This window comes from Haliotis asinina, chromosome 5, assembly GCF_037392515.1.
Source record: "Haliotis asinina isolate JCU_RB_2024 chromosome 5, JCU_Hal_asi_v2, whole genome shotgun sequence".
NCBI lineage: Eukaryota > Metazoa > Mollusca > Gastropoda > Lepetellida > Haliotidae > Haliotis > Haliotis asinina.
In genome coordinates, this window is record NC_090284.1 from 26,359,977 (window position 1) to 26,385,228 (window position 25,252).

At 39.8% G+C, this 25,252-nt stretch overlaps 2 protein-coding genes across 2 annotated transcripts in view; one reads left to right on the forward strand and one right to left on the reverse strand.

The window, feature by feature from the left end:
- The first annotated feature begins 360 nt into the window (after positions 1-360).
- On the forward strand, positions 361-11,357 carry LOC137283295 (uncharacterized). Its single transcript, XM_067814746.1, has 8 exons — positions 361-566; positions 1,649-1,748; positions 5,115-5,225; positions 7,346-7,450; positions 9,038-9,115; positions 9,374-9,481; positions 10,085-10,192; positions 11,029-11,357. The coding sequence occupies exons 1-8, from the start codon at positions 495-497 to the stop codon at positions 11,175-11,177; spliced, it is 831 nt and encodes a 276-aa protein (XP_067670847.1). The 5' UTR covers positions 361-494; the 3' UTR covers positions 11,178-11,357.
- A 798-nt stretch (positions 11,358-12,155) lies between these two features.
- Positions 12,156-25,252, reverse strand: part of LOC137283303 (kinesin-like protein KIF19) — a 46,913-nt gene continuing 33,816 nt past the window's right edge. The window contains exons 7-19 of the mRNA XM_067814755.1: positions 23,482-23,761; positions 23,075-23,259; positions 22,664-22,814; positions 22,361-22,457; positions 21,798-21,875; positions 21,462-21,529; positions 21,167-21,330; positions 20,275-20,488; positions 19,800-19,903; positions 18,741-18,790; positions 17,541-18,105; positions 17,171-17,231; positions 12,156-16,082 (exon numbers count right to left, since the gene is read on the reverse strand). Of these exons, the coding sequence (XP_067670856.1) occupies positions 15,955-16,082; positions 17,171-17,231; positions 17,541-18,105; positions 18,741-18,790; positions 19,800-19,903; positions 20,275-20,488; positions 21,167-21,330; positions 21,462-21,529; positions 21,798-21,875; positions 22,361-22,457; positions 22,664-22,814; positions 23,075-23,259; positions 23,482-23,761 (2,145 nt within the window). The 3' untranslated portion in view covers positions 12,156-15,954. The remainder of the gene's footprint in view (positions 16,083-17,170; positions 17,232-17,540; positions 18,106-18,740; positions 18,791-19,799; positions 19,904-20,274; positions 20,489-21,166; positions 21,331-21,461; positions 21,530-21,797; positions 21,876-22,360; positions 22,458-22,663; positions 22,815-23,074; positions 23,260-23,481; positions 23,762-25,252) is intronic.

Below are 25,252 nucleotides of genomic sequence, written 5' to 3' on the forward strand. Positions count from 1 at the left end.
GAGAGAGGTTTTGTCGATGTGTACTGGGGTGTGGGAGAGAGGTATATCGAAGTGTTCTGGAAGTGGGAGAGAGTGATAGTGGTCAGGCAGTGAAGGGGTGGGGAGGTGTTTGGGAATAAGAGAGAGTTATTGGACAGATAGTGGAGGGGTAACGTGAAAGGAGAATGAGGGAGAAGAGTACACGGGTAATGAAGAGTGCATAGATTTGGGTTTAGGGGTGGAGACGAAGAGCCAAGCATGGCTTGAATGGCGACACAGGTGAGAGAGAGGTCAATACGAAGATCTATACATATAGGTGTAAAGCAATCCATTGCTCTTCGTCAACAATATATTGTTCGCTCAAGTTAATTCAGTGTGTTCACTGGGCTATGGTATTCAGCACAACGTCACAATAACAAGTTTATCGTGACTCGTCAGGCACGACACCGAAACGTTGGCATGACATCACAGGAGGGTATATAAACCCGACTCCCTGCTAGTCAGGATCAGTCAGCATGAATACCCTGGTTGTCATCGCTCTCCTTTTCGTCGTCCCAGCCCTGCACGTCCAGGGTGGGACCTTCCAGGTAAGCGATCTCTACTTCTCCTTTCTTAGTTTATCATCAAGACAAACAGGTTTATTATAGATCGTCACATCTCATGTGTTTTGTGTGACAGCCATCTGCATTGCTAGACTTTGCAAACACATAGGTAAACAACGATTCCAGACACCACCTCCCACCTTCACTGCATACTTGTAATGTGTTTGATTGGCTGCAAAGGCAGGACTGAGTTCATTTAGTATGAATCTGGTCTTACTACACGATGCCAGCACCATTAGCAGTGATTAGACTCACTAGTGTAAATGTGGCCACTTGCTCAACTGTTCTAAACTAGATTTTGTAAAAAGTTCCATTCTGTGTAAACGTACTGTTTACACATAAACTGGTGAGTTGTAAAACAAATTCGTAACGTTGAAAAAATATTGTCATATGTTCAGTAAATGATGAAAATCAGTGAAAACTGGCGAATTTGCTCATGTCTGTCTGTCTGTCAGTCTATCTGTCTATCTATCTATCTATCTATCTATCTACCTACCTACCTACCTGTCTGTCTGTCTGTCTGTCTGTCTATCTGTCTATCTAAACTATTGACGGGTAGTACATGTAATGAATGTAGTGTTCACGTGTTCGGCTCCAATGCATAACTTGGTAGTTTGACATGTAAATGCTGAACATGTATCAGGTTCAGTAAACAACTTGTTTGTGTGTACATCCTGTATTATACACAGGGCATTGTAAACAGGTTTGAATGCATCTTTGTAACTGTGTATATCAATCGAGTGCGTCCCAAAAGCGTTATTAGCGTGAACAGGTTTTGGTTCTGGGTCTTGTCAACAGCATTACTTGTCCCGTGGGGTTTTCCTGGGGTGGGGCATGACCGACGAGCTTTTTAACGCAAAAAAATCACTTTTTAAACAGCACTTTGATTCAAATGTCCTGCCTTGGGGCATAACAGAAGAGTATGTGGCCTGGTGTGCAGATCACTGCAGAGCAAGCGCAGACAAGGTGCGTCCCTATGGCTGTAATCAATAATTAATAATCGCTATGTATGTCAGATCGCATTGCAGTGTTATGGAAGTCTGAGGTTTATTGTCTTCTATCCGTAGGCGACGAGCCCCCCGCCACAAGCACCAACGTCACCACCACCAGTGGGGACTAATCCTCCACAGGGTGGCAATCCTCCACAGGGTGGCAATCCTCCAAAGAGTGAGTACTCAGCCGCCGCATACTTGCTATAAACCTTCTTGAAACGTGAGATCATGAAAAGTTCATCCGAACTAACAAGCGACTCTTGCACATTACCTTGCGCCTCCATTTCATGATAAATTCTTGCTCGGGAAATTGTATTGTCTTGAGTTGAATAGACACTAAATCAAACAATTATACCACATATTTTCGATGAACTGTATTCTGGAGGATTGAGAATGCTAGATTAAGGCTTGAGCGGTATGCCGTCAATTCTACAATGCAGTTAACTCTATGAGACCTAAAGGCGGGCACTATGGTGGAATATATGGATGTTGCAAAACGTGCTGAGTGAGGGATGGGTGACTCATGTTTTATGCCGCATTATGACGGTGGTGATTAATGGTGTATACTTGGCATGCTTACACACCTATAAGAAGAGTCATCAGAAGATGACAAATCCCCAAGCCCCAACAAATTTGGAAAAACAAATCTTCTGAAATTATTTAAATTCCAACGTGACTAAGTGCAAATCGTTTCCATGGAAATCATGAAAAGTGTTAATGCTCAAAATCTGCAAATAGCAAAAGGCACAACTTTATGCCTGTCTAATATATCTACCACTTTTTGTTGGAAAATATTGAACGGTTTTTTAGTTACGCTGTGAAACGCTTACCCCTCCCTTTTCAGACTAAGTTCAAAACGTTTCCATGGAAACCGAGAAAAAATAGATATGATAAAATTCTGTAAATTGAAAAACGCTTGCCTGCCTTCGAGTTAAGTCCCTGCAACCATATGATTGCAGGTGTATTCAGGGGGTAGCTAAAGTTAACCCTTACAATGTCACAATAAAGATAACTTCAAGCAACGCGTTTACATACGGCAAGGTCGTCAACAACTGAGACACTGTCCTCTGATTATATACCCAGCCTGTATCCTATTCTTCTTCAAAGGAACATGTATTTTTCCCAGGCTGGGAGCGACGCTACATGATCCCAGCGTCACGCCTCCGTGGCCGCGCGTCATGCATGCACACGTCGAATGTTGTCTGTTGCTGTTGCTAATGATACTGTACTATATTGGCTGGCTAGAGGGATCGCTAATCGGAATTGTCGTCGATGGGAATAAGACATCCACAAACAAACTGACACCAATTCCTGGCCAACTCGTGTTACTCAGGGGCGTGGTGAATAGCAGCTCGTGTCTTCTTGGAAGTTACGGAAGGTGACGAATGTAAATCAGCCATTTCGGAACACATCACCAGATTTCCTAAACACAACATCAACTAGGGCACTGTCGAAACACAAACAACAAACATGATTACACTCAGTGTAAACTGGCCGAAGCATTACAAATATGCTGTGTTGATCTCACTGTTAATAGAGATTATGGCTTACAACTACCTAATCCACAAACAGTTACCCACTCAACCCAGTCTGGCTTCTCATCAAACTGCTTGACATTGGTGGAACTTCCAAATTTCCAAACTTTTTATTCTCTAGAAACAGCCAAAGGCGCTACATGAAATCGACGTATCTACATTTACATAGCGTACAAGACAGGAGCTTAATGAGATAGCAACGATGTCGTATTTATAAATGCATTAAATATATGATCCAGTGATGTAAACAAGAGCTTCTTAAAGATGGACCAGTTTTGAAATTCTAGGTATTTAGTGTTCAGATTGATGTCGCAGTTGGAGATAAGCTTCACACCTGGACAAATATTGGAACTCGCCTCCAACACAAAGTGGACACTGTCTTCAAGTGGGATTGCCCAACCATAAGTCAGTCGCAACTGGTAACTTACGGTTAGATGTTCTAACTTCAAAATTGGGTAGTATATAGTTTTTGGAAGAAGATGTTTTCTAAGATTGGTTGGGTTTTGAAATATTTATAATAATCCCCTTTGGAGCTTGAGTCGACATCAGACTTCCAACTTTGGAAAAAAACTGGACGATGTAGGTGTTTTCGACCACTGAGACAAGCCAGGGCGTCGAGCATACAGATTTAGCATACAGATATAGGAACACATAGGATAGACCGCGGTTATCAGGGACATGTTTCACGATACGTGGCAATGGAGTTTTACTTATGTTGTCACAGATGTGGTTAAGACAGTTATATATAATCTGAGATGAGTTTGAATGTGTGTTCTCAGAGGCAAATTTACGCCAATGTGAAATTGCGTATAGATTTTGATACTCAAAGGCTCTCTTCCAAATTCATCGTAAAGCATAATAATGCTATTCTCAGAAATCTTAAGTGAATTCTTTCTAACTTTCTGTAAGTTCTCTTGTCCGCATATCTCTAAGCCATACAGTAGAACTGGAAAAAACATAACATCAAATGCACCGAATAGGCAATCTAAAGGTGGATTAACATCCCTGGATTTCTTTAATAGGTAATATGTTGCTTTGCTGGAGCTTTCCGTAAGTGCTTTCATAGCTTATCGAAACACTCTACCAGATAACAGCGGTATATCCGAATCCTTAGCACTTTGTCACTTCAAGTCATTTGAATACCAATCTGAGAAATATGTATTTTAATAAGTTATGACAGATAACACGGTGTGAGGATTATTAGCATTGTATGTTCTAAATCAGACAGCTATAAGTGGATTGTGGGAAACTAAGGGAGACAAGCGAACATTTTATCACCGCTTCATTTAATTGTGGCGATGGGGAAATATATGAAAGATGTTTGGGTTATTTTAGCTCAATGATATTCCGCCGATACGGCTAAGGATTAAACGATTATGAATCTCTATGAGCGACATCATTAGTTCGTTATCGTGAACTAAACATGTCACAATGTCATGCATGCTACTAACTGAAAAAAAATTAATGGCAGACATTCAAAACATGCAGAAAGTGAGCATGGTTTTACGTCGCTTTTGGCAATATTTAAAAAACATCACGGCGGGGACACCAGAGATGGGCTTCGCACACTGTGGCCATTTGGGGAATCGAACCCAGGTCTTCGGCGTGGCTAGCGAGCGAGCGCTTTAACCACTGGGATACCCCCACCAGCACATTTTATAATGGTGATCTAACAGTGATACGGCTGGTCCCAAAGTTACGTACACATCACGTCAGTAGTTCAGTAAGCTTGCAAGAGAAATCATCCAAGACTGCAGATAGAGTATCACGTGGAATCTTTTTCGTATATTGGATGGTAAAATCTCGTTTTTTCGGGGGAAAATCTACCTTCTGAAACGTCCGGGTGAATGTATGTCTTGAGTGACGAGACATTGTTATGGAGTAACGCCAATTAAATCATATTTGATAACGCTGAAACTGAAATCCTAGAAAGTGAAAGTTATGATTATCTTAACTCTGTGGAGAACAAATTGCACATGTATGACATTCATTCTACGTTCTTCCAGAATTTAACCCCCGTGCATTCTTCGAGTTCATGAAAAAGCAAGCCGCCGAAGTCCTTGGCTATGCGAAGGATTTGAAAGACATAGGGGCGATCCTCAGCGCACCGCAGCTGGGTAAGTAAATCAGAACAAACCGATTATTTGACCATGGACAAATATATCTGAGTTTTCTGTGTGGTTGAGCGCGTGAGTGTTTGAGTGGTTGAGTGAGTGAGTGAGTGATTGAGCAAGTGAGTGGTTGAGTCAGTTAGTCAGTTGACAATATGATAGCCATACAGCAGGTGTCCCTTTCAACTGCTTTCTAGATGTGAATAACATTCAAAACCAGCCATAATGAGGAAATGGTGTGGGGAAATAAATGTCAAAATAGGGAAATGTGCTGTGAGGAATGTCCCTGGTGGAGAAAAAATCCTACACTGACAGCATGACGTTAGGGTTATGTACATGCTTAGATGTTCCAGAGATCCGGGGACAGGACATACTGAACATCTGCGCGTGTCCAGATAGTTCCAGAGATCCGGGGACAGGACATACTGAACATCTGCGCGTGTCCAGATAGTTCCAGAGATCCGGGGACAGGACATACTGAACATCTGCGCGTGTCCAGATAGTTCCAGAAGGGTGTGGAATTAGCATACAGACCATACACATTGGACAAATGTCACACACACAGAGATAGTGTGTGTGTGTGTGTGTGGGGGGGGGGGGGGGGGAGTGTGTGTGTGTGTGTGAGAGTGTGTGTGTGAGAGATAGATAGAGAGAGTCTGTGTGTGAGAGAGAGAGTGTGTGTGTGTGAGAGAGAGAGAGAGAAAGAGAGAGAGAGGGAGAGCGTACGAAAGCTTAAAGGTCACATGCAACCAAAAAATCAAACATAATTAAAACACATGTATCACTTATTCATGACATACAATATACATTGCTGCTTTTAAAAAAAGAAATAAACAAATTATAAGCGTACAATCGCGATTCAAAAGTGCCTTATTTTGTACTTGGGCTTACTTCCCCCGAAACGAAGCCCTCGGGAGACCGAACCCAGTCATAGATGGTGGATATGCACTCAAGTGTAACGACGGCTTCCGATTGGCTGTTTCATTTGCTGATATGCTAAGGGTTCATTGTGTGTACAGAAAGATGATCTGTTTGATAGGCATTTTAGAAGCATAGCCGGTCACAAGAAAGTAAGATTCTGTATGGATAACAACTTCTTTTTGTGTACTTGATGCGTCGTTTCAGTATGGATTCATATACTGTTGTCAAACAAAATCATATACCCCAAAAGAAGCCATTATCCATGAAGAATGTAGAGATGTTGGGTTTGGAAAATACATGTTCTCCGAATTTGCGCTCGATCCAATCAAAAATCATTTCAGTAGAGATGATAAACTACTGGAATCTGTCATTCGTCCAAGTACAAAGCAGGACTTGAAACTGACAAGAGTTTGCACCAGTTTCCGTCAGATCCAGTCATCCGAAAAAAATGAAAGTAGTATGTTTGCAACCCACAGACATAAAAACATGACATGTGTATCACACGTGCCTAATTACATAATGTGGCAGACACGGGACTCGGGTGCACGAGTCATAAATCAACTTATTTTCTTTATGTCGTATAGTCTGATAGGTGTTAAGTTCAAATTGCACGTGGTCAATGATCGAAGCTGTGTATTGCATGTTGTCTTTAGCAGACAGGCAGGTAGACATATAGGTGTGAATAAACCAGCCACTGAGCTTTCTCTGTGACAGAGACTGCTTACCACAATCAACAAGTTTTTTTACGTAACGAGTAGATTATTTACTTGTTTGTGTACACAACCAAGATTAGACTACTGCTCACAACCTCAGACGCTGGGCATACATACTGTTTCCAGCTCCGCGAACCTATTAACTGCGCATGCGTCACGGGCGCAGCGCAGCACATCTGTTGGAACCAGTTTTCCCCCCAGCGCTGGGGGGAATTTAGTGAAACGTTTGAACTCCGATTTCGCGGGCTTTTTTTTCATCGCGTTTTTCCCAACTTTATAGGCTGAATTGGCATTTTTTATGATTTGTTTCGGTAAATGCATACCGAAAGGTACAAGAATCTGCAAAGTTGTGTTTTACGTTGCATGTGACCTTTAATGATTTTGTGGCAGAAAGCTTTAGTTCCAGATATGGAAGAGCGTTTTCATCTAGTATAAAACATATCGGGGAAAAGGTTCGGTCTAATTTTTAGAATGTTTCATTGACTGTTTCAGACCTAGCGGCGTTGGAGAAGAAACATAAGGATTTGGAGGAAGTAGAGCGCTCATTTGATTCGACTGAGGAATTTTTGCTGCAGGCTCTCTCTGCGCTCTTTAAAAGTGAGACTCATAGGGTCTGGGTGGGCAGAAGGTCATATGAAGGGGTAGGGTGGGCGACTGAGGAATTTTTGCTGCAGGCTCTCTCTGCGCTCTTTAAAAGTGAGACTCATAGGGTCTGGGTGGGCAGAAGGTCATATGAAGGGGTAGGGTGGGCGACTGAGGAATTTTTGCTGCAGGCTCTCTCTGCGCTCTTTAAAAGTGAGACTCATAGGGTCTGGGTGGGCAGAAGGTCATATGAAGGGGTAGGGTGGGCGACTGAGGAATTTTTGCTGCAGGCTCTCTCTGCGCTCTTTAAAAGTGAGACTCATAGGGTCTGGGTGGGCAGAAGGTCATATGAAGGAGTAGGGTGGGCAGAAGGTCAGATGACGGGATAGGGTGGGCAGAAGATCAGCTGACGGGATAGGGTGGGCAAAAGGTCAAATGACAGGGCGGGGAGGGCAGAAGAGAAGTGGGGAGGGTCCCCCGAAGCAATATTCACTCCCCAAAGTCAGACCCCCAAAAGGCAGACCTCCCATAAGACAGACTCAGTGAGTACATTAATTAGCTGAACGCTGCTGTCCACCCCTACTTCCGCTGACCCAAATCACCACAGAGAATACTAACAGAACAGAATTTTATCCTCACAAAATACAAAAAGTGATATACTGAACATACAGATATATATATATATATTTATATAAACATAAATAAAATGTTCACGTGGTATCGTTAGAAGAGGCACAGTGTCATATACATTTGGATAATTTGAGGATGAGTGCTTGATGATAACATTTCATGAGGAAAACATATTAACAGACTGAGGGACTCAAATATTTTGATAAAATTGATTTTATCACTTAGTCGGTGTTCTTTCAAAATATTCAGCTAGCGTATTGTTTCTATCGGTAACATGTAATTTGTTGTGCAAAATCTTTTTAGGAAATTCTGCTTTGAAAAGGTACTTTTGGATATGGTTCAGGAATAATTGCATTCTTATACATTAAATAATAAAATCCTTCTGATGACCGTGACTGAGTAATACTTGAATTCCCAAATTGTACTAACTAGTCTAAAAGGGGCCCTCTGCATATTATTCTTAAACAAGGTAACATTATTAGCATATTGAGGGGCCCATACATAAGGAATTCACAAGTATATATATGTATATATATGTGCGTGTGTGTGTGTGTGTGTGTGTGTGTGTGTGTGTGTGTGTGTCTGTCTGTCTGTCTGTCTGTCTGTGTGTGTCTCTGTGTGTGTATGCAACATGTTTTTATTTAAAAGTCTAAATTCATTACATGTCTTTTCTTATCTGGGCACATACCATTGTTGTCAAGTGCATACCTTATTAGCTTTATGCAACCAACCATAATATGTGTTATTTAAGCGGTCTGTGTTTTGGAGGTCTGCCCTATGGGATGATACCTTCTGTTTATTTACTTCCGGCGACGCAGGTAATGGGGTCACACGTTGTAGTCATGCGGGGAACTTAAGCCAGATCTTCGATCATTAGACCACCCTAATGATATCGTTTGTACTGTAAGTATTTGCTAACTAGTGATGTAGACAGTGTGTTGCTGTAAGTTAACCCTAGCTGCGTTATTTCAGAGCCGGAAGGTGAAGGTGGCCCCCCTCCTCCTATGTGTGGGAGTTTCGTGGAATATGTAGAACGCGTCCATAAGGAGGGTAAGTCGTGAGAGTTATAGGACTAAATGAGTTGCTCAGTATTACAATCTCGACAATTTGTCCAGCTGAAGAAATCACTCACTAAAGAAAAATTCGTTGATGTGTGTTGATATTACACTTATTGAAATATGAGTGCACACACGCACACACTCACGCACACACACGCACACTCACGCATGCACAACACACAAACAAGAATCAAATATATATTCGCTAATGCAAAAAGGGCATGATTGTTTTAATATAATTTTCCCTCAGAGATTTCATTTGATCCACTGACGGCGAAGGACCGGCTAGCTGCCACCTTTGAGTGTCTTGGCAATAAGATCCTGGAAATCTTTGACAAGTTGGAACAGGCTGCATCGGGTAAGAAATTAAAATATAATTGGTATCATCAGATTGTGAAAACGTGTGCCGCTCCCTCTCAGTAACATGTGTCCGTACAGCCATTTTGTCAGTTATGTGGAGGTCATCAATTTTCCACACTGACGTATCAGTCACATAAGTTATGTTGATGTAGTTGTGTTGACATTACCTTTGTATTTGCCGATGAAACTTGTCTCTGTTTGTGTCCAACAACCTAGCTGGACATGAAGGATGGTAATTTCAAAATGTTAATAGTCGGAAATGGATTTAACTGGACAAGATACCTAGATATTGTGAATTTACTCAGATGTATGGACCAACTAATTTTTTTACCAGATCATCGGACTGGCTAGCTGTAAATTTAGATAGTCCGTCAGAACTATAGCACGTCATACACTGCCCATGGTGAGGCAGGATGCGCTCTTATTTTCGAGATTACTGGTTTCTCATTGGATGGGGGTATGGGTGGGTTGGGGGGGTGGGGGGGTGGTGGTGTTATGGGCTGCAGGTCAAGAATTAACAGTTAATGCACTAAAAGACCAGAAGCTGGTTACATGCCGACATTGGGATGTTCAATTTACATGCCTCACTGGATATTTGAAGGTACTCCCACACCCGAACAGGAACTGGAATTGGTTCTGCACACCTTGGGAAAGATCATATCCTTCAATCGGGCCGAGCGGTGGTTTTACGATGTTATTGAGGAAATCTGTGAGTATACACATGCCTCTGTCGTGGCCCACTTCACTCGCTAAGTCACACGTTGACTCAACAACAGCATTCATGCCTTGACGTCCTATTAAAAAGTCCTTACTTAGCGAAAACCCACTCAAAGATCTTCAGTTGGGTCGGAAATAGGTATTCACGGAGTACATGCACCTCAGACATTGATACATAACATGCCTAGTTAGTGAGTGAAATATTTCCAATTCATAATATGCTAAAAAAAAACATATGCCATACAAAATGTGATATTTCACATTAATATTGCTGCCGTATCGTACTTACACTGTTTGATCAGTATTTATACATACCCCATCAGCATATAATGCTCCTGATACTCAGCGGTCGAAATTACCGCTGGCCCGGAGGCCCAGCGCCGGTCGTTATTGTATCTGGTCGGCACTTTCAAATATGAGCAGGCCATCATCCACACTCAGTCATGTTACGATAACTTACAGTTTCACTTCCTGGTATTTCAGCGCTGTGGCGAAGGATTGTCCGTACCAGTCTGACAAATAAAACCTCTTCTGTGTCCAGTAGGCTTCGCTTGATCTTGTAGAAATAGTGTGAAACTGTGTACAGTGTAGTCTATTTTGCTTTTATGGGCCTGCAGATTTCATTCAGAGCCTGTAGATTTTAAAGCCTGCAGGTAGCAGCTGGCCCTGATGTCCAGGTGGTAACTTAAAGTATTGCAAACATTGCTGATGCTAGTGATCAAGATTCATGCACAAAGTGTAATACCACAGTATAATACCACAGTATAATACCACAGTATAATACCACATGCAGTGCCAGGGGTATGGAGTTACTGCTTTACCTTTCAGATCCAGAGGATGATGGTGGAGAGAAAAAGCGACAGATGAAGGACGAACTCCTGAAGTTGCTTCTGAGGAGAGTGCTGGACAATGAACCAGCAAACAAACGTAGCCTTGGGGCTCTGCGCTCTCTCCTGACCTCAAAGCACAGAAAATAGATATATTCGATATATTGTTTCGCTCCTTCAAATCCCCCTTACATTTCAACAGTCGATGTTGATTGCTCAGACTAAGAGACATCTATTGAAAAGTTAATTTCTTGTACTCTGAAATTAATAGTTACTAGTTTCATATTTAGTAACCAGTTTCGTGTAATTAAACATCTTATTCAATCCTTATAGTTGTCTTTGTTATTCGTGTGTGCTTTAGAATTATTCAAATATTCACACGGAAATAGTGAATGGCCGTCCTGAAGCCCGCTCTCCATCTAGGTTTCAACCTTGTAATTATGTTGGCTATTTGAGTATGGAGTGCTGCAGTTGGAGACGAGTAAAATACATTCAAGGTACCAGAATTGAGAGATTGCGAGGGCATTTAGCTCAAATGTTTGCGTTCTGGTGGTTTACTTTCTGATCTGGCATTTGTGGCGTGAATGGAAAGTTAAGAGTAAATCATCTATCGGTTTGTACACAATTTATCAGTATGTGGAATTAGAGCCCGGTGTGATACAGGTTTCATGCGCACCCAAGCTGAGTGAGTGAGCAAGTATTCATACTGGGGATGCCTGAATGGGCGATACCAGGACGGACATTATTGTACCCCTGTCAAACTCATGTTGTTCAGAAACCACAAAGCGCAGTATACGAAATGTCACGTGACGGCACCGAGACATGACCCTCACAATGACATGAAAGATCGACATGTGTTTGACGAGTGAAAACGCGAGTTTAGCAACTGTTAACATTTTAACAACATATGTAGTCAAATTTTAGTTTGCTGGATGAGGGCAGCTTTTAACCCAATTCCTGGTGGTCTTGTAAACGCAGTCTATTGGCCATGTAAACCCAGCTTCTGGAGGCACTGTAAACCCAGTTTCTGGTTATCTGTAAATGTCTCAAGGGCTTGTAAACCCAGCTCCTGGTTATCTGTAAACCCTGGCTTCACAATACCCTACTGATTGAATCTCACCACACATATTTTTTCACATACTTTATTGAAATATATCACATAATGATATGTTCAGCTTGACCTCTTCAACATGTGCTAAAACGACGCTTTTTCTCTGATATATCGAAACAATCTCGAAATGTAAAAACTAATGTCCAGCACACGGAAATTGTCAAAAGGGAGCATAATATTTTGCAAATACTCTACATTTCTCATCAGATATTACAAATCAAAATTCAAAGGGTTTCTAAATAATAGTGTTTTTTTAAACAAAAAGCACTTGAAATAATTCAAGTGAGTGACTTTGGGTTTATGCCACTTTTAGCAATATTCCAGCTATATCATGCCAGATGCCAGCAATGGGCTTTAATATTGCACCCATGTGGAAAATGATTGAAGAATGAACTGTTGCAACCATGTCCAAAAATGGGTGCATTTGTTGATTTTATGCACTTAAATAATGTATTTGAATTTTGATCTGATGTAGGCACAACAAATGGACTGATGTATGTATAGTATTTCCAGTGTAAAGTATTGTAAATACATTATATATTACAATGACAGGATATATCATGATTACACAGCATGCACTAAACTGAAAATACAGTAACAAAATATGGAAAATGTGGTTCATGATTTTGATAACAATTTGCAGCATATATTACACTAAGGTTATTATTAATTTTCATAAAATAAAAGAAAAAAACTTGCTTCATTTGAAATATGACAAAATGGTTGCTTAAGAGAAAAGTACTATTTTACATGATTTTCTAAAGAGAAAGAATAGTAATTGATATTTCTTAAATAATCGGTCAGCAGCAGCAATGAGTTAAAGCTTGTCATCACCATAGTAGCACAGGCAGCAGCAGTATGATAATCAGTGGTGAGGGAAGCCCTATATGTCATATCACAAGAAAGATCAGGTGCTGCTACTACAAAGTCAGCAGTTAATGTAGGAAATATTCAGTCAAATCTTCAGTCTCTCCTCAATAATAAATTCATATCATATCACATCAAATGTTCAATTCATGCCACAACTCTGTACCTAAAGTATCATAGAATTACATCAACAGTCAGTTTATGGTGAATAAAATATAATTCAAACTGGACATTAAATGAATTGAAAACCAGCCTTCTGATGATAATTATACATATTGAAGAATTATTGTAAAGCAGAGCTGTCTTTCTCCCAATTCAGAAAGTAGATGAGACACACTAACGTACACATCAGTAACAGATATATACAAGAAAAAACAGAAACACTGAGAAACAGTCAAGTGTTTCACACAAATATCAGGTAATGCATTAATGAAAGTTGACTGCTGCAACAGATGGTGATTATCAAATCCAAGTTTATACAGTATAGTGAGACATCACTTCTGAAGTGATTAGGTCATGACAATTTGTGATTACTTTATCAAGGAGTTCAAACCAATAATTTCTTTTCAAATAAACCCATCATAACTGGCACCACAAAGGCTACTCTATGAACAAGTCTGTCTATTCAAGAGGCATGACTTTCAGAAATTAGTCAGGTTATGTATAATACCTTACATAAAACATACACTTTATGATATCATTCCCAACAGGGAATGTCAGTGTTCAGTCTGCTCCACGTTGACATCTAGATGATGTAATTGACTGACCAGGCTGTACCCTGCTGCAGTGTGGTGAACGAGTACTGGACGGAACTCTGATATATAGATGTAATACACACAATATCTACAGCTGGCAAACAGAAGAACACCACTGCAGTGTGATCCAGTCAGCCAAGAATGGCAGAAAACTTCAATTAAGGAATTGTGGCAATATTAATGTGCCAATAAGGTGCTTTTTTCATAAGAATAACAGTACAGCAGTGCTGAATAGACACACACATCAATAGTGTTGATATTTGTCTATTCAGTGTTGTATGTTTATATCAGTGCAAACATGTTCCTGCAATGGTTGGATGTGATGCTCATGAGATGCTCTTTCAGCAGGACAAGTCTGAACAATTCTGTCAATCATTCTGTCATTGGCAAACATATAAATATCATATATGTGCCGTACATAATCAAAGACGGTAATTATTGGCACTTTATATTCAGCACAGATATTCATCAAAATGGTTTGTGGTACCGACATATAAATACAAGAGTATATATTATATACAACAGATCCTGAGAAAGAGGTTTAGATGAAGAGAGAAATACATGCATAGTGTATACTCAAGTCAAGACAAGTCTCACGAAAGGAACATCAGAATAGGGTGATAAACAGATAAATACCAGGAAATACAGCACTTAGTTTTCATGTTCAGCTGACATGCTTAACAGAATACCCCTCATGAGTTGTACCCAGTGTCGCCATGTTTCCCATCCCACAGCTAATTTGTATCAACACCTTGAATAATGTATCTGAACATCTTCAATCACAGGCAAACTGTAGCGCAAATGTGGTTGCGCAGCGTAGAGAAAATTACCATGCTTCATATATGCAAGTGAAGGGAGCAAACGTTGGCAACGCGCTTCCCTCGCTTCGGTTCAAATATTTTTCATGTCAAAACAAAATAAAATATCACCACCATCAAAGGTACACTCCAAATTCCTCACTAGGTTGTGCTCTCAGATTCGAAGCAGTGAATGAACAAGTTATTACTCCGTATGGAATACATAAAGAGTTACCTCCAACGCTTCATACGCCCACTACGCCAGAAGTGTGTTTAATATAGAATAAATGTTACAAAAGATCTAACAACAACGCCGACACTTAAGACACATACATTCCAACAGAATGAAGATAAAATTAGGCAATATGGTATATCTTTATAATTTCTGCTTATTCTTGTTCCTTCACTCCACTGAGCAGGAAGCTGGCAGGGGTAATGGGGGCGAAGAACGAACTGAATACCACGAGTGGTGCTTAAAATGTTGAATAAAACATATTTCACGTGAGTAATTATTGAATATGGGGTTGGAAATTGGAGAGCACAACCTAGTGAAGAAATGGGAGTGAACCTTTGATGGTGGCGACATTTTATTTTGACACGAAAAATACTTTTTGAACTGAAGCGAGGGAAGTGCATTGCCAACCTTTGCTCCTTTCACTCGCATATATGAAGACTGGTAATTTTCTCTACGCTGCACAACATTTGCGCTACAGTTTGCCTGTGCTTCAATAGTGTATCTGAATACCTTCACTAGTGTGTCTGAACACCTTCTGTAGTGTGACTGAACACCTTGAATTGTGTTTCTGAACACCTTCAATAGTGTCTGGACAACTTCAATATTGTATGTACACACTTTCAATATTCATGTCTAATTGCAGACAAAAGGCACAGCTGTCATGTTAGAGAAAGCTTTGGTATTATGGCAGAGGAAAAAATGTATCTACTCAAACATGTTCATCAACAGTAATCTGGTCAGAGTGAAGACTCTGGTACGCTCATATTGCAACATCTCTGTATATATCTTGGTATCATATTCATGGTCATGTAACAATAAAAGAATCAAGTCATTTCCCAACATTTACCTGTCTTCATTACATAGAATACAAAGAAAAACAAATTCTGGTGCATGACTACCCTAAATAACACCAAATACCATTTTTCTCCACACAACTGTAGGTCTGATGCAAGAATCATTGTAGGTCTGCCAGACAGAATATATGGACATAAGTTGATGAACTGGTTTACTTGTCTGATGTTTTATGTTATTGACCCTCATATCTGTAGTGTCATAATGTTCTAGCCACAGTTGGTCATGGCCATGTAAGATCAACATGCTTCATTGAATGACCTTTGACGACAAGGCCAAACGTCAAGCCTTTGTTTTCTTCATCTCATGATCACCGTGGCAAGTGGATCCCTGTGACATGAATAGTTTCCTTCCTGTATGAGCCAGGAATTGTAGGTAGAGCCTTACGATCTCGCCGGGGCTGTTGTTGAGGAGTGCTGACAGCTGATGAGTCTGATCCTGACAGAGATAACAGACAGCATAAAGGCAAAGACATGGTACATTTCACCTCATTTCTCTCACAAACAAATATTTTCACAGTAAAAAGTAATAGACGCATAAAACGTTAACAAGAAGACAAGTCATCAATATACCCTGCAATGGCAAAATAGTCTCCGTGAATATGTAAATTAGTAAAAACTATGTCAAATGTTTTGGTGTGTATATAGCAGTGAGTGACTGAATTTACTTTTAAGCGACACCCATCTATATTCCAGCTGTATGGCAATGGTATCTACATAATAGAATCTGGACCAAATAATCCTGTGATCAGCAGCATGAGCATCAATCTACACAATTGGTATGTGCCAACCAAGTCTGAGACTATTTTGCAAAGTGCTATGATAGTACTGAAAGGTTTTCATGTTCTGATATTAGTGTTTGTGGTAATGCAGAAACCAAAAACATATTCTGAGCGTGTGTTTTGGATTGGATACATAGATTCTGATCAACTTAATTTTAAAAAGTATCTTAAAAGAGCAACATAGAAAAAATACCAATAAATTTTGAGATGATTCAGGACTGTAATGAAAACTCCACAAGCAAAAGATTTAGACCATGTATTTAATTTTACAAAGATAACAGGTACAAAACCTTTCCTTCTAGAAAAGAGCACTACCAAGAGCACTTCAGTAGAAGAAAAATCCGAAACTACCAAAAGGTACCTGTACACCACCAGACCTATCAATGTGCCAGGTTTGTTGAAGAAATATTGACCGGATTTAAAGTTCTTCCTATACTATAACATAGGAAGTGGGAATGCTGCAAGAAAAGTTACGAGATCTTAAAGCTTACGAGAGTTTTGTGAAACTGGGCCCTGCTCCAGAACAGAGCACAAACACAAATTTCAGTCAAAATTAAACTTGCTGCCATGGAAACAAATGGTTTTGCTTCTAAGGACTACTGCAGGCTTTGTGAGGATGTTTTTTTCTTGTTTCCATTTCCAAAAACAAAACTAAATTTGATAAATATGCCATCTCAAACACACAACCCTAGCACTGAATTGAAAAATGATCATGGTATTGCTAGTTCAGAAAGAGTTGTCTCACCTTTGCTGCGACCAATATACTTGTTGCTGCTTGTAGCTGTTGTCTTCTTAGAATTGAGACGCTGCAAATTTGAAACAGAATCATTTATGGCAAGCAAACAATGACTTACAACCATCACTATTTAGTGGCTATTGCAATATGCTTAAACATGATATGCATGTTCTAATTTTATCAAATGATAGTGTACTTGTTGTAATAATTAGAAATAATACACTTATTATAAGCCAGTTAAGATTTGCTAAACTATGTGAAAATACAAATTCTATTCAAGATATATCTATACAGAAAACTCAGACCTATAAAGAGATGCAACCACAACACTCACAAACATGGATATACAACCAAAACAGAACTAGATCTATGTCTCTACCTGTTGTGAATAGCTGCTGACAACATCATAGTTGCGTGATCGTTTTTTCCTCTTCTGGTCCACTTCGTTCCGTGACACCTTCCTCACTCCTCCTCGATACCGCTCTTCAGATGCCGAAATAACAGGCAGGGAAATGTCTGTATGTATGCTGAGTTTCTCCACAGTCACTGACGAGATGTTGTCATCACTAGGTGGGGTACTGGTATGGGTCATGCCATCACCATACGTCCTGTTATGTTTTGCAAGACGACTTGGAGTTAAGGCCCCTGCATCGTTGTCATGACTCGGTCTGTAGAGAGGTCGTGACCCATGACCCTGTCTCTCAGCGTTTAGGTAATCATGGTGAGCCTTGGTCCTCTTTTTAGCTGCTAGTGCTGCTATGTTGCGGGTATTGCTCTGGATAACTTCCTTATCATCAAATGACTGCCGCGATGCTGCCACAGGATTATAGATGGTGCTGCTACTGTTGAGGTTCTCCATATACTGACTTCCTGTCCAGATCTGACTGAGACCTTGGAGATGCTTGGCCTTGGCGCTTGGTGTGAAGAACTTATCATCATCATGGCTATAATCGGGTAGAAATGAGTGAATGAGTGACAATATAAAAAGTCTCTAAACAGTATGAAAGCACAGTATTACTGGCATACTGGTATTCCATAATATGCATTTCAAACAATATGTATTGCAATGTATTTTTTATTTCCAGTAAATCGGGTTAAAAGACATATTTGAAAATTTGTCATTATCTTTATGGTTTCAATTAAAATCTATACAGACTTTCATTCAAAACAAAGGTTTTCAATCATTATTCAATGACAAAATGGCATACATGCTATTAACTGTACAAAACGACTATGCAAAATAAGTTTTAGATAGCTGTTAGCTGCCAGATCTGTAACATGTATTTTAGGGACTTAAAATTCAGAAAATAGGACTGACATATAAAATTTGTGGCATTTACTGTCAACCATTTAAGCTAACAATATACCACCATATGTACTGCAATACAGGCACATGAACTGCAATAAACAATACCATTTATTGTCCAATACACAGCCCTACTCAACAGTTTTAAACATTGAATTATCTTTTTTTAAACCAGACTCTGTCAATATGTGACTTGCACAAACACTGCATATGAGACATTGTAACATTTGAAGTTGTACATCTGTGGTATTTTGAAATGATTCAACAACCTACCCGCCTATATCTGTGAGACTGCTCACTTGTCTTGTTCCTGTTAAGAGTGGCTGAAGACAGAAGAACCGCAGTGAATATAAATGCATGTATATATTTCAGGTAAGACAACCCAAAATTGTCTTCTTAGATTCCAACACAGCTATCACCATGTCCACTGACAAAATACCATTTAGGAACTGTTTTTCATTCCGAATACAAACTGTTAGGGTCAAGAAGTTTAGACACCAACTGATTTAATATGCAAATTGCAGTCTAAGTAAACTTCGTCTCATTGTATTTCGTTACACTACAAAACTACTGAGTCTAACAAAACCTAGTAGAAGGTCGCGTCAGGTAACCTTTGCGCAATCAATGCCAGTTCAATCAAATGCGAGACGCTTAAACAGACTTAACCAATCAGACAACGGCTACTATTTAGGGATCGGAGGGACTTTAAAAATATTCAGGTCACCGACACAGATCTCTCCACAAACAAAAATCAGCATATAACACAGTTATATAAATTTTGACCTGCAGTATATACGCTTTGGGGTTTCTGTTAACATGGTTACCATTAGCTAATATTTCCACAAGATAACAGCCTTGAATACTATCAAAAACACTATTTTCAGCGACTGTTTACTCACTGTTGTCATGGCAGTACGTACGCCGTGTGCATCACCCGGAAGCATTCAGAATTGTTCAGGTACGAACCTTTTCGAGATAAAAAGTTCGTAAGGGATGTGCAAATGTGCACTTTCCTGATTTGGTATGCTGTGTTCTGACTGGTCAATCTCAAAGGTTACCTGACGCGACCTCCCATAAGATTTTGTTAGACTCAGTGGTGAAGTGTAACGAAAAGTACTGAGGATAAGTTTACTTAGACTGATGCAAATTGTGATATATTTTTACAGTTTGTGTACATGCATTTGTATTTGATCATAAACAAAAAATGAATTTGAGTACTCTTTCAAGAATTACTTTTGTCAGGTCTTGTTCATGCTTTCTTATACTTGTATATAAAAATGGATTGGTTCCCTCTGTATGGTTAAATGTGAATGAGGTAGTACTTCTTCACACCTTTGGCGTGTCTGAGTCATCCCCATAGAGCACCTTATCCTCCTTCTCCACAGTGTACAGATGATACAGGTCCTCAAGCTCCTTTGGGCAGGTCACATTGTTATCTGTGGAGGAGAGACAAGGAAAATAGGCTGGTTGCTCTTTTGCCTGTTGAAGGAAATTGCCGATGGTCTAAATATTCCACATACACTTAACATCAACAGTATCTTCAGTAATAACATAGTCCATATCAGTATTTTATGAGTAAAAGAATAGTATTTTTACTTGAATGCACAATCTCAAATAGTCATAAAAATATACATCCTTTATTACTACATATTTCATTCTCAAAATGGTTCCTGACTTATACCATGAAATGACTTCATTGAAACTTAAACTTTGAACTTCAAGAGGGGTATGATACTTTATACAGTCTGGTAGATGGTGAAGTATAGCATTGCATCCCACAACTAGCTGACTACATCTATACACACACCTGTGATGAGCCTCCTCTGCTGTTTGATGATTTCGTCACACAGGTTGCGGTGGTGTCGGAAGCGTGTGATGATCATGTCCTTCTTCTTGATGGTGAAGTCCCTCAGGAGGCAAGCTGACTTCACCTCAAGGTTCTCGATCTCAAGCGCGTGCACCTTACACAGCAACTGCAGGATCTCCAGCTGGTCATCATCCCCGATACGCTGAGGGATGATCTGGAACATAATGAATTAGGCTACTAAAAAGTTCTGAATAGACGCCATATTAACCTCTTGCCAAGAATGCTACTGACAAGGGAGACGATCTTGAAGATAATGATTCAGGGTCTAGAGTTCTCAAGCACTCTTAGCGCTAAGATAGTTGTAAGTTCATGTTAATATATGGCATTTACAACTATCTTAGTGCTAAAAGAGCTTAAAAAATCTAGGCCCAGGTTATTAAAAGGCCAAGAAAGCTAGTGATTAGGGAGACAATATAGAACAGTGATGCATGTTTGCAAGAGTGTCACGAGTCCAAATTCTAGACTGAGCTTATCTTTGTTCCTTGGTTGGTCAGTACCAAATCATAGTGTGCATGAAGTGGAAACACAACATCATTTTGAGCTTTCTTCATAATTCCATGCTGTGATATACACAAGACTGTCTAGAGCAGTATTACTTGTTATATGGTTGATGACGTGGAACATAGAGATCTACACTAACATCCTTATTCATCAGACACAGATAATGTATTTTACAGCGATGTAACATGGCCATAATTAAACTTACATAAGTACATATTTTCAAATCTTGAAGTGACAAATATCTGGGTTTGGGATCATATAAATGTAATCAGGGACTGCTAAAGGAGGATGTAATGTTACTGAAAAACCAAAATATCATTTGTCTACACACCTCTTCCAGTTTCTTCATCTTGTGTTTGGCCGTTTCTAACTCCCGTCTGACTGTTGACCGCACACGCTCTGTCTTGTGTTTCTCCTCATGCAGCACCTTCAGCTCATCCCGAGCCACACGCACTTCATCAGGTTGTATAACATTGCCCTGGCTGTCACGCTCATCTGGATATACATGTAGGCTGTGATAAGGAGTTGCATAGACAATGATCTCACTATATTCAGGCATTGTTATGGAACATATGAGTGCAACAATAACTATTTCATGGAAAGTGTCATATGTTTGATGTTTGTACCTTTGAACTTGTTGTCTGTGCTGTCACCATCCTCTCGCTTAGATCCTCGGGCCTTTTCAACATCCCATCTACAACAAAAGTCAGTGAGTTTGTCACCTCTTTTAGTCACACTCATTGTTTAGATCCAGACAGATAACAATGTTCTAAGTGTACGTCCTCATTTCATCATACATACTTACTACTCAATGAAACATAGGTCTACCCATAAGTACAGAAGACCTCTGTGAGTGACACCTCTTTGAAATAAAATGATTCCAATGATGTTATGTAGAGAATACAATACAATTCCTGATGATCTGGCGTATTGATGAATATAAAGCAGTGTAAAGTACTGACTCGCTGATGACAAGCTGGTTCCTGTTGGTCTCCAGACTGATCTCCATTGATGCATTGTTCAACTCCATCAAAGTCTTCCTGCAACACAATATGCAGATTCACACCACCATTCAGGTTCCACTGTTAACTAGAGAACTGTCAATTCTATAAGAAAAATGAGCATCCATTCCCTCTATCCAAACTGAATGACATTATGGAGCTTGATGAATGAAACTATCTTTGATGATGATAAAACCTTAAAACTGACAGAACAAAAGGTGTTTCTGTTGTCATCACATTACAACTCCATGTCAGACATCAAACCATGAAAGATGAAACTAGCAGAACTTCGATCTGATCACCTACATCCCAGTGATGAAGGGTCCTGGGGCCAATTCTGTCAGCTGAGTGACTTGTGTGAACAGGTACATCTTGCACTACTGTTCACTATTTTACAGCCTGTAGCTGCGAATGACATCCAATATATTATGTTCCTTATACAAGATATTTACCATGCAGAAGCACACTCATCTGAAATCTTTTCTTGATCTAGGCTTTTTTGTGACTGGGTCTTGGACACAAACCTGAGTTCCATCTGGTCCTTGAAGCAGGTGAGCAGTTGCTCTCGCAGCTTAGTCATCTCATCTCGGCTGGCATTACGACGGGCCTCAAGTACTTCCGCTGTGGAATACAACCATTAATCAGATGATTATCACATCATATTTTCATAATATGATGTGTTAAGAGTGCAGTCACATTACTGGTCTAGCTAAGTGTATGAAGGACACATTCTAACGTTCGTCAGTTTCAGGATTTGGTGACATATGGAGTTATATCCCTTTGAATACAGCTGGAAGTCTGGACTGGAACATACAGACTGTACTCACACTGCACGGCCTGGATGTTGGCGTGGGTGCGGCTGCCAGCCCCTTGGTCTTGCAGACGGCTACGGAGTTTGAGGATCTCATCACGCAGTTCTGAGATGATGTTGGTGTACTGGGCTATGTGGTATGCCACATCAGTTACATTGCGTCGTACCTGCACACAACACAGTTAGTCCAATGTCACACACTATATCATGAATTCACGAGTTTTTTATCAATAAACTGCACATCAGAATGTTAAGATTTGAAAGAATTTGCTTACCATTGAAAAGTAAAACAGATGATTGGTATTCCCAATCAGTGAAGTTGCACATTTGTACAAAGGAAGAAAGAGACATGCAGAATTTCTGCAGGACTTTGTTTTCGTTCTGAATTTGCACCTTATTTGGGCACATAGCTGAGGTATGTTTTTACCTTAGTTTTGATGTGTTTGGCTCTGTCTGCATACACCAGTGTGTTGCGTGACTCCTCAAAGTGCAGACTGGCTGGACTGATGTGTGCAATCATAACAGTCTTGCAGTTGCCGCCAAGGGCATCCTTTAGAAGGCGAGTCAACTTACTATCTCGGTAGTTGATGTACTTGGGGCCATTCTTGTCACCTGCACCATATAATGATGTCATAATGTGTTATGTATTACAACCTGCTCACTGCCATGCCATTAAATATATAAATACCATCAATAAATCATGTTTAGTATTTTGGGAACTGAATTCACACTGTGGTATACAAAATGTATAGTCTTATTTAATTCAATAAAGACAACATGTACAACATATTAAAGAGGAGTGTTAAAGATTACCTAAAATCAAACATTACTTACTGAGAGCGTTAATACAGTTGCCCAGGGCAAGTAGAGATCTGTTTATGTGAGCTCCCTCAACCATCCTCTTGCCACGGTTGTGTGTGTTGGCTGCACGCTCTGACCCTGCTAGATCAATCAGGAACAGTTTCCCAGTGCGAACTTCCTGCATGGTGTTGCGGACACGGTTACGCTGCTTGACAATGACCTGTAGCACTGCGTGAGAACGTGACGAGGTCTTATTGGCTGCGGTGGGCTCTTGCGTACGCTCCTGATTCCCCTTCATCAACATCTTGATCACCTGATGCATTCAAACATTTAGAATTGATAAACAACTTACAAGGCTTTTTGGCATAATATCCCACTTCCTCAACAATATATTGGCATCCATTATATAAATTGGGGCATATACACTCACTTTATCTTCCTATTGATGTAATAAATTACTTTTTATCCCTTACAATTTGCCTGAAATCAATTATTGAAACTTTGAGGTGAAGAGTTTCCAAACAGAGGGTACTTGTCACAAACTGAATGTAAACAATTGCTCTGTACACTGAAAACTGTCGCATATGATGTTGCTTGTTTCTGGCGAACAGGTTTCAATCATAAACAAAATCTTACTCAGTGTCTATTTTAGAACTGAAAATCTAGGGGGGATTTGTCGCCCCCTTACAAAAAAAGGACTCTGTAGGGTTTCTCTTGCAGTAAGGCTTGGTCAGCAGAGGGCATGTGAGTTGATTTATTGCAACATGCAAATTTGGGGGTGGAGGGGGAGTGGGACAATACATTATATGATAGGTTCCCTGATGGCTGAGAGTTAGTTTTTTTGAGAGGAATGCATTATTCATTTTTTGAGAAGTTTGATGTGACATAATGCCTGCAATCATAATAAAGAGAAGCACAGCTAGCAGCTTAGAAGACCTTCACTCATCATGAATGATTCATGTGAAAATGCTGAAAGCTGAGTATTTGGTTGTGTTGGGAGATAGAAAGATGACTTTTGACAATACACAATCGGAATAAAGAAACGGGTGCTAGTACTAGAGACTAATCCTTGATGATGCATTTTTACTTGATCCATATCCTTGACAAAAAGTCTCAATAACATCATATCCATACTGTCATAAAGAAATAGTGACAAAAAACATTATATGCTTATGTTCAACCTTCTGGCCATCTGCAAAAGGGTCATAAAGACATAGAGACAAAATCATATACTTACGTTTGGCCATCTGTTAAAGGGTCATAAAGACATAGAGACAAAAACATATACTTATGTTCTGGCCATCTGTTAAAGGGTCATAAAGAAGTAGTGACAAAAACATCATACACATATCTTCAACCTTCTGGCCACCTGTTAAAGGGGCATAACTATTACAGTCTTACATGTCAGACCAGACATAATTTTCAATAGCAATGCTACATTTGTAGTCAGCAGTGTCTGTTCTAGGACGTGTGATTGCGCGATTCGCGCTAATAATGATCAAATTGTGCCTCATAAAAACAACAGAGCGCGAACTGTCGCTCATAGTAATTTGCACCCTAACTACCTTTCAAAAAACATACGAAAAAAACTTCATATTGACAAGGAAAGACTTTTTAAATCAGTCGGCCACAGAGTCAAGTTCAAGTGACAACATGTAAACATAACAGAGTAACCTCCCTTGGTTAAAACCACTATCTGCACTAGGGAAATGCCATTCATATCAGTATGAAAATAGATAACATTTTTTGATGAAATTATGATTTGATTAATTAATTAATTGCCAATGCACTTGCAAAACACAGT

Bases quoted from the DNA above. Each gene is read 5' to 3' on its own strand.
- LOC137283295 (XM_067814746.1), top strand. From the start codon at position 495: ATGAATACCCTGGTTGTCATCGCTCTCCTTTTCGTCGTCCCAGCCCTG. The intron at 9,116-9,373 runs GTAAGTCGTGAG...ATTTTCCCTCAG, and splicing joins AGAACGCGTCCATAAGGAGG to AGATTTCATTTGATCCACTG. The intron at 10,193-11,028 runs GTGAGTATACAC...TTTACCTTTCAG, and splicing joins CGATGTTATTGAGGAAATCT to ATCCAGAGGATGATGGTGGA.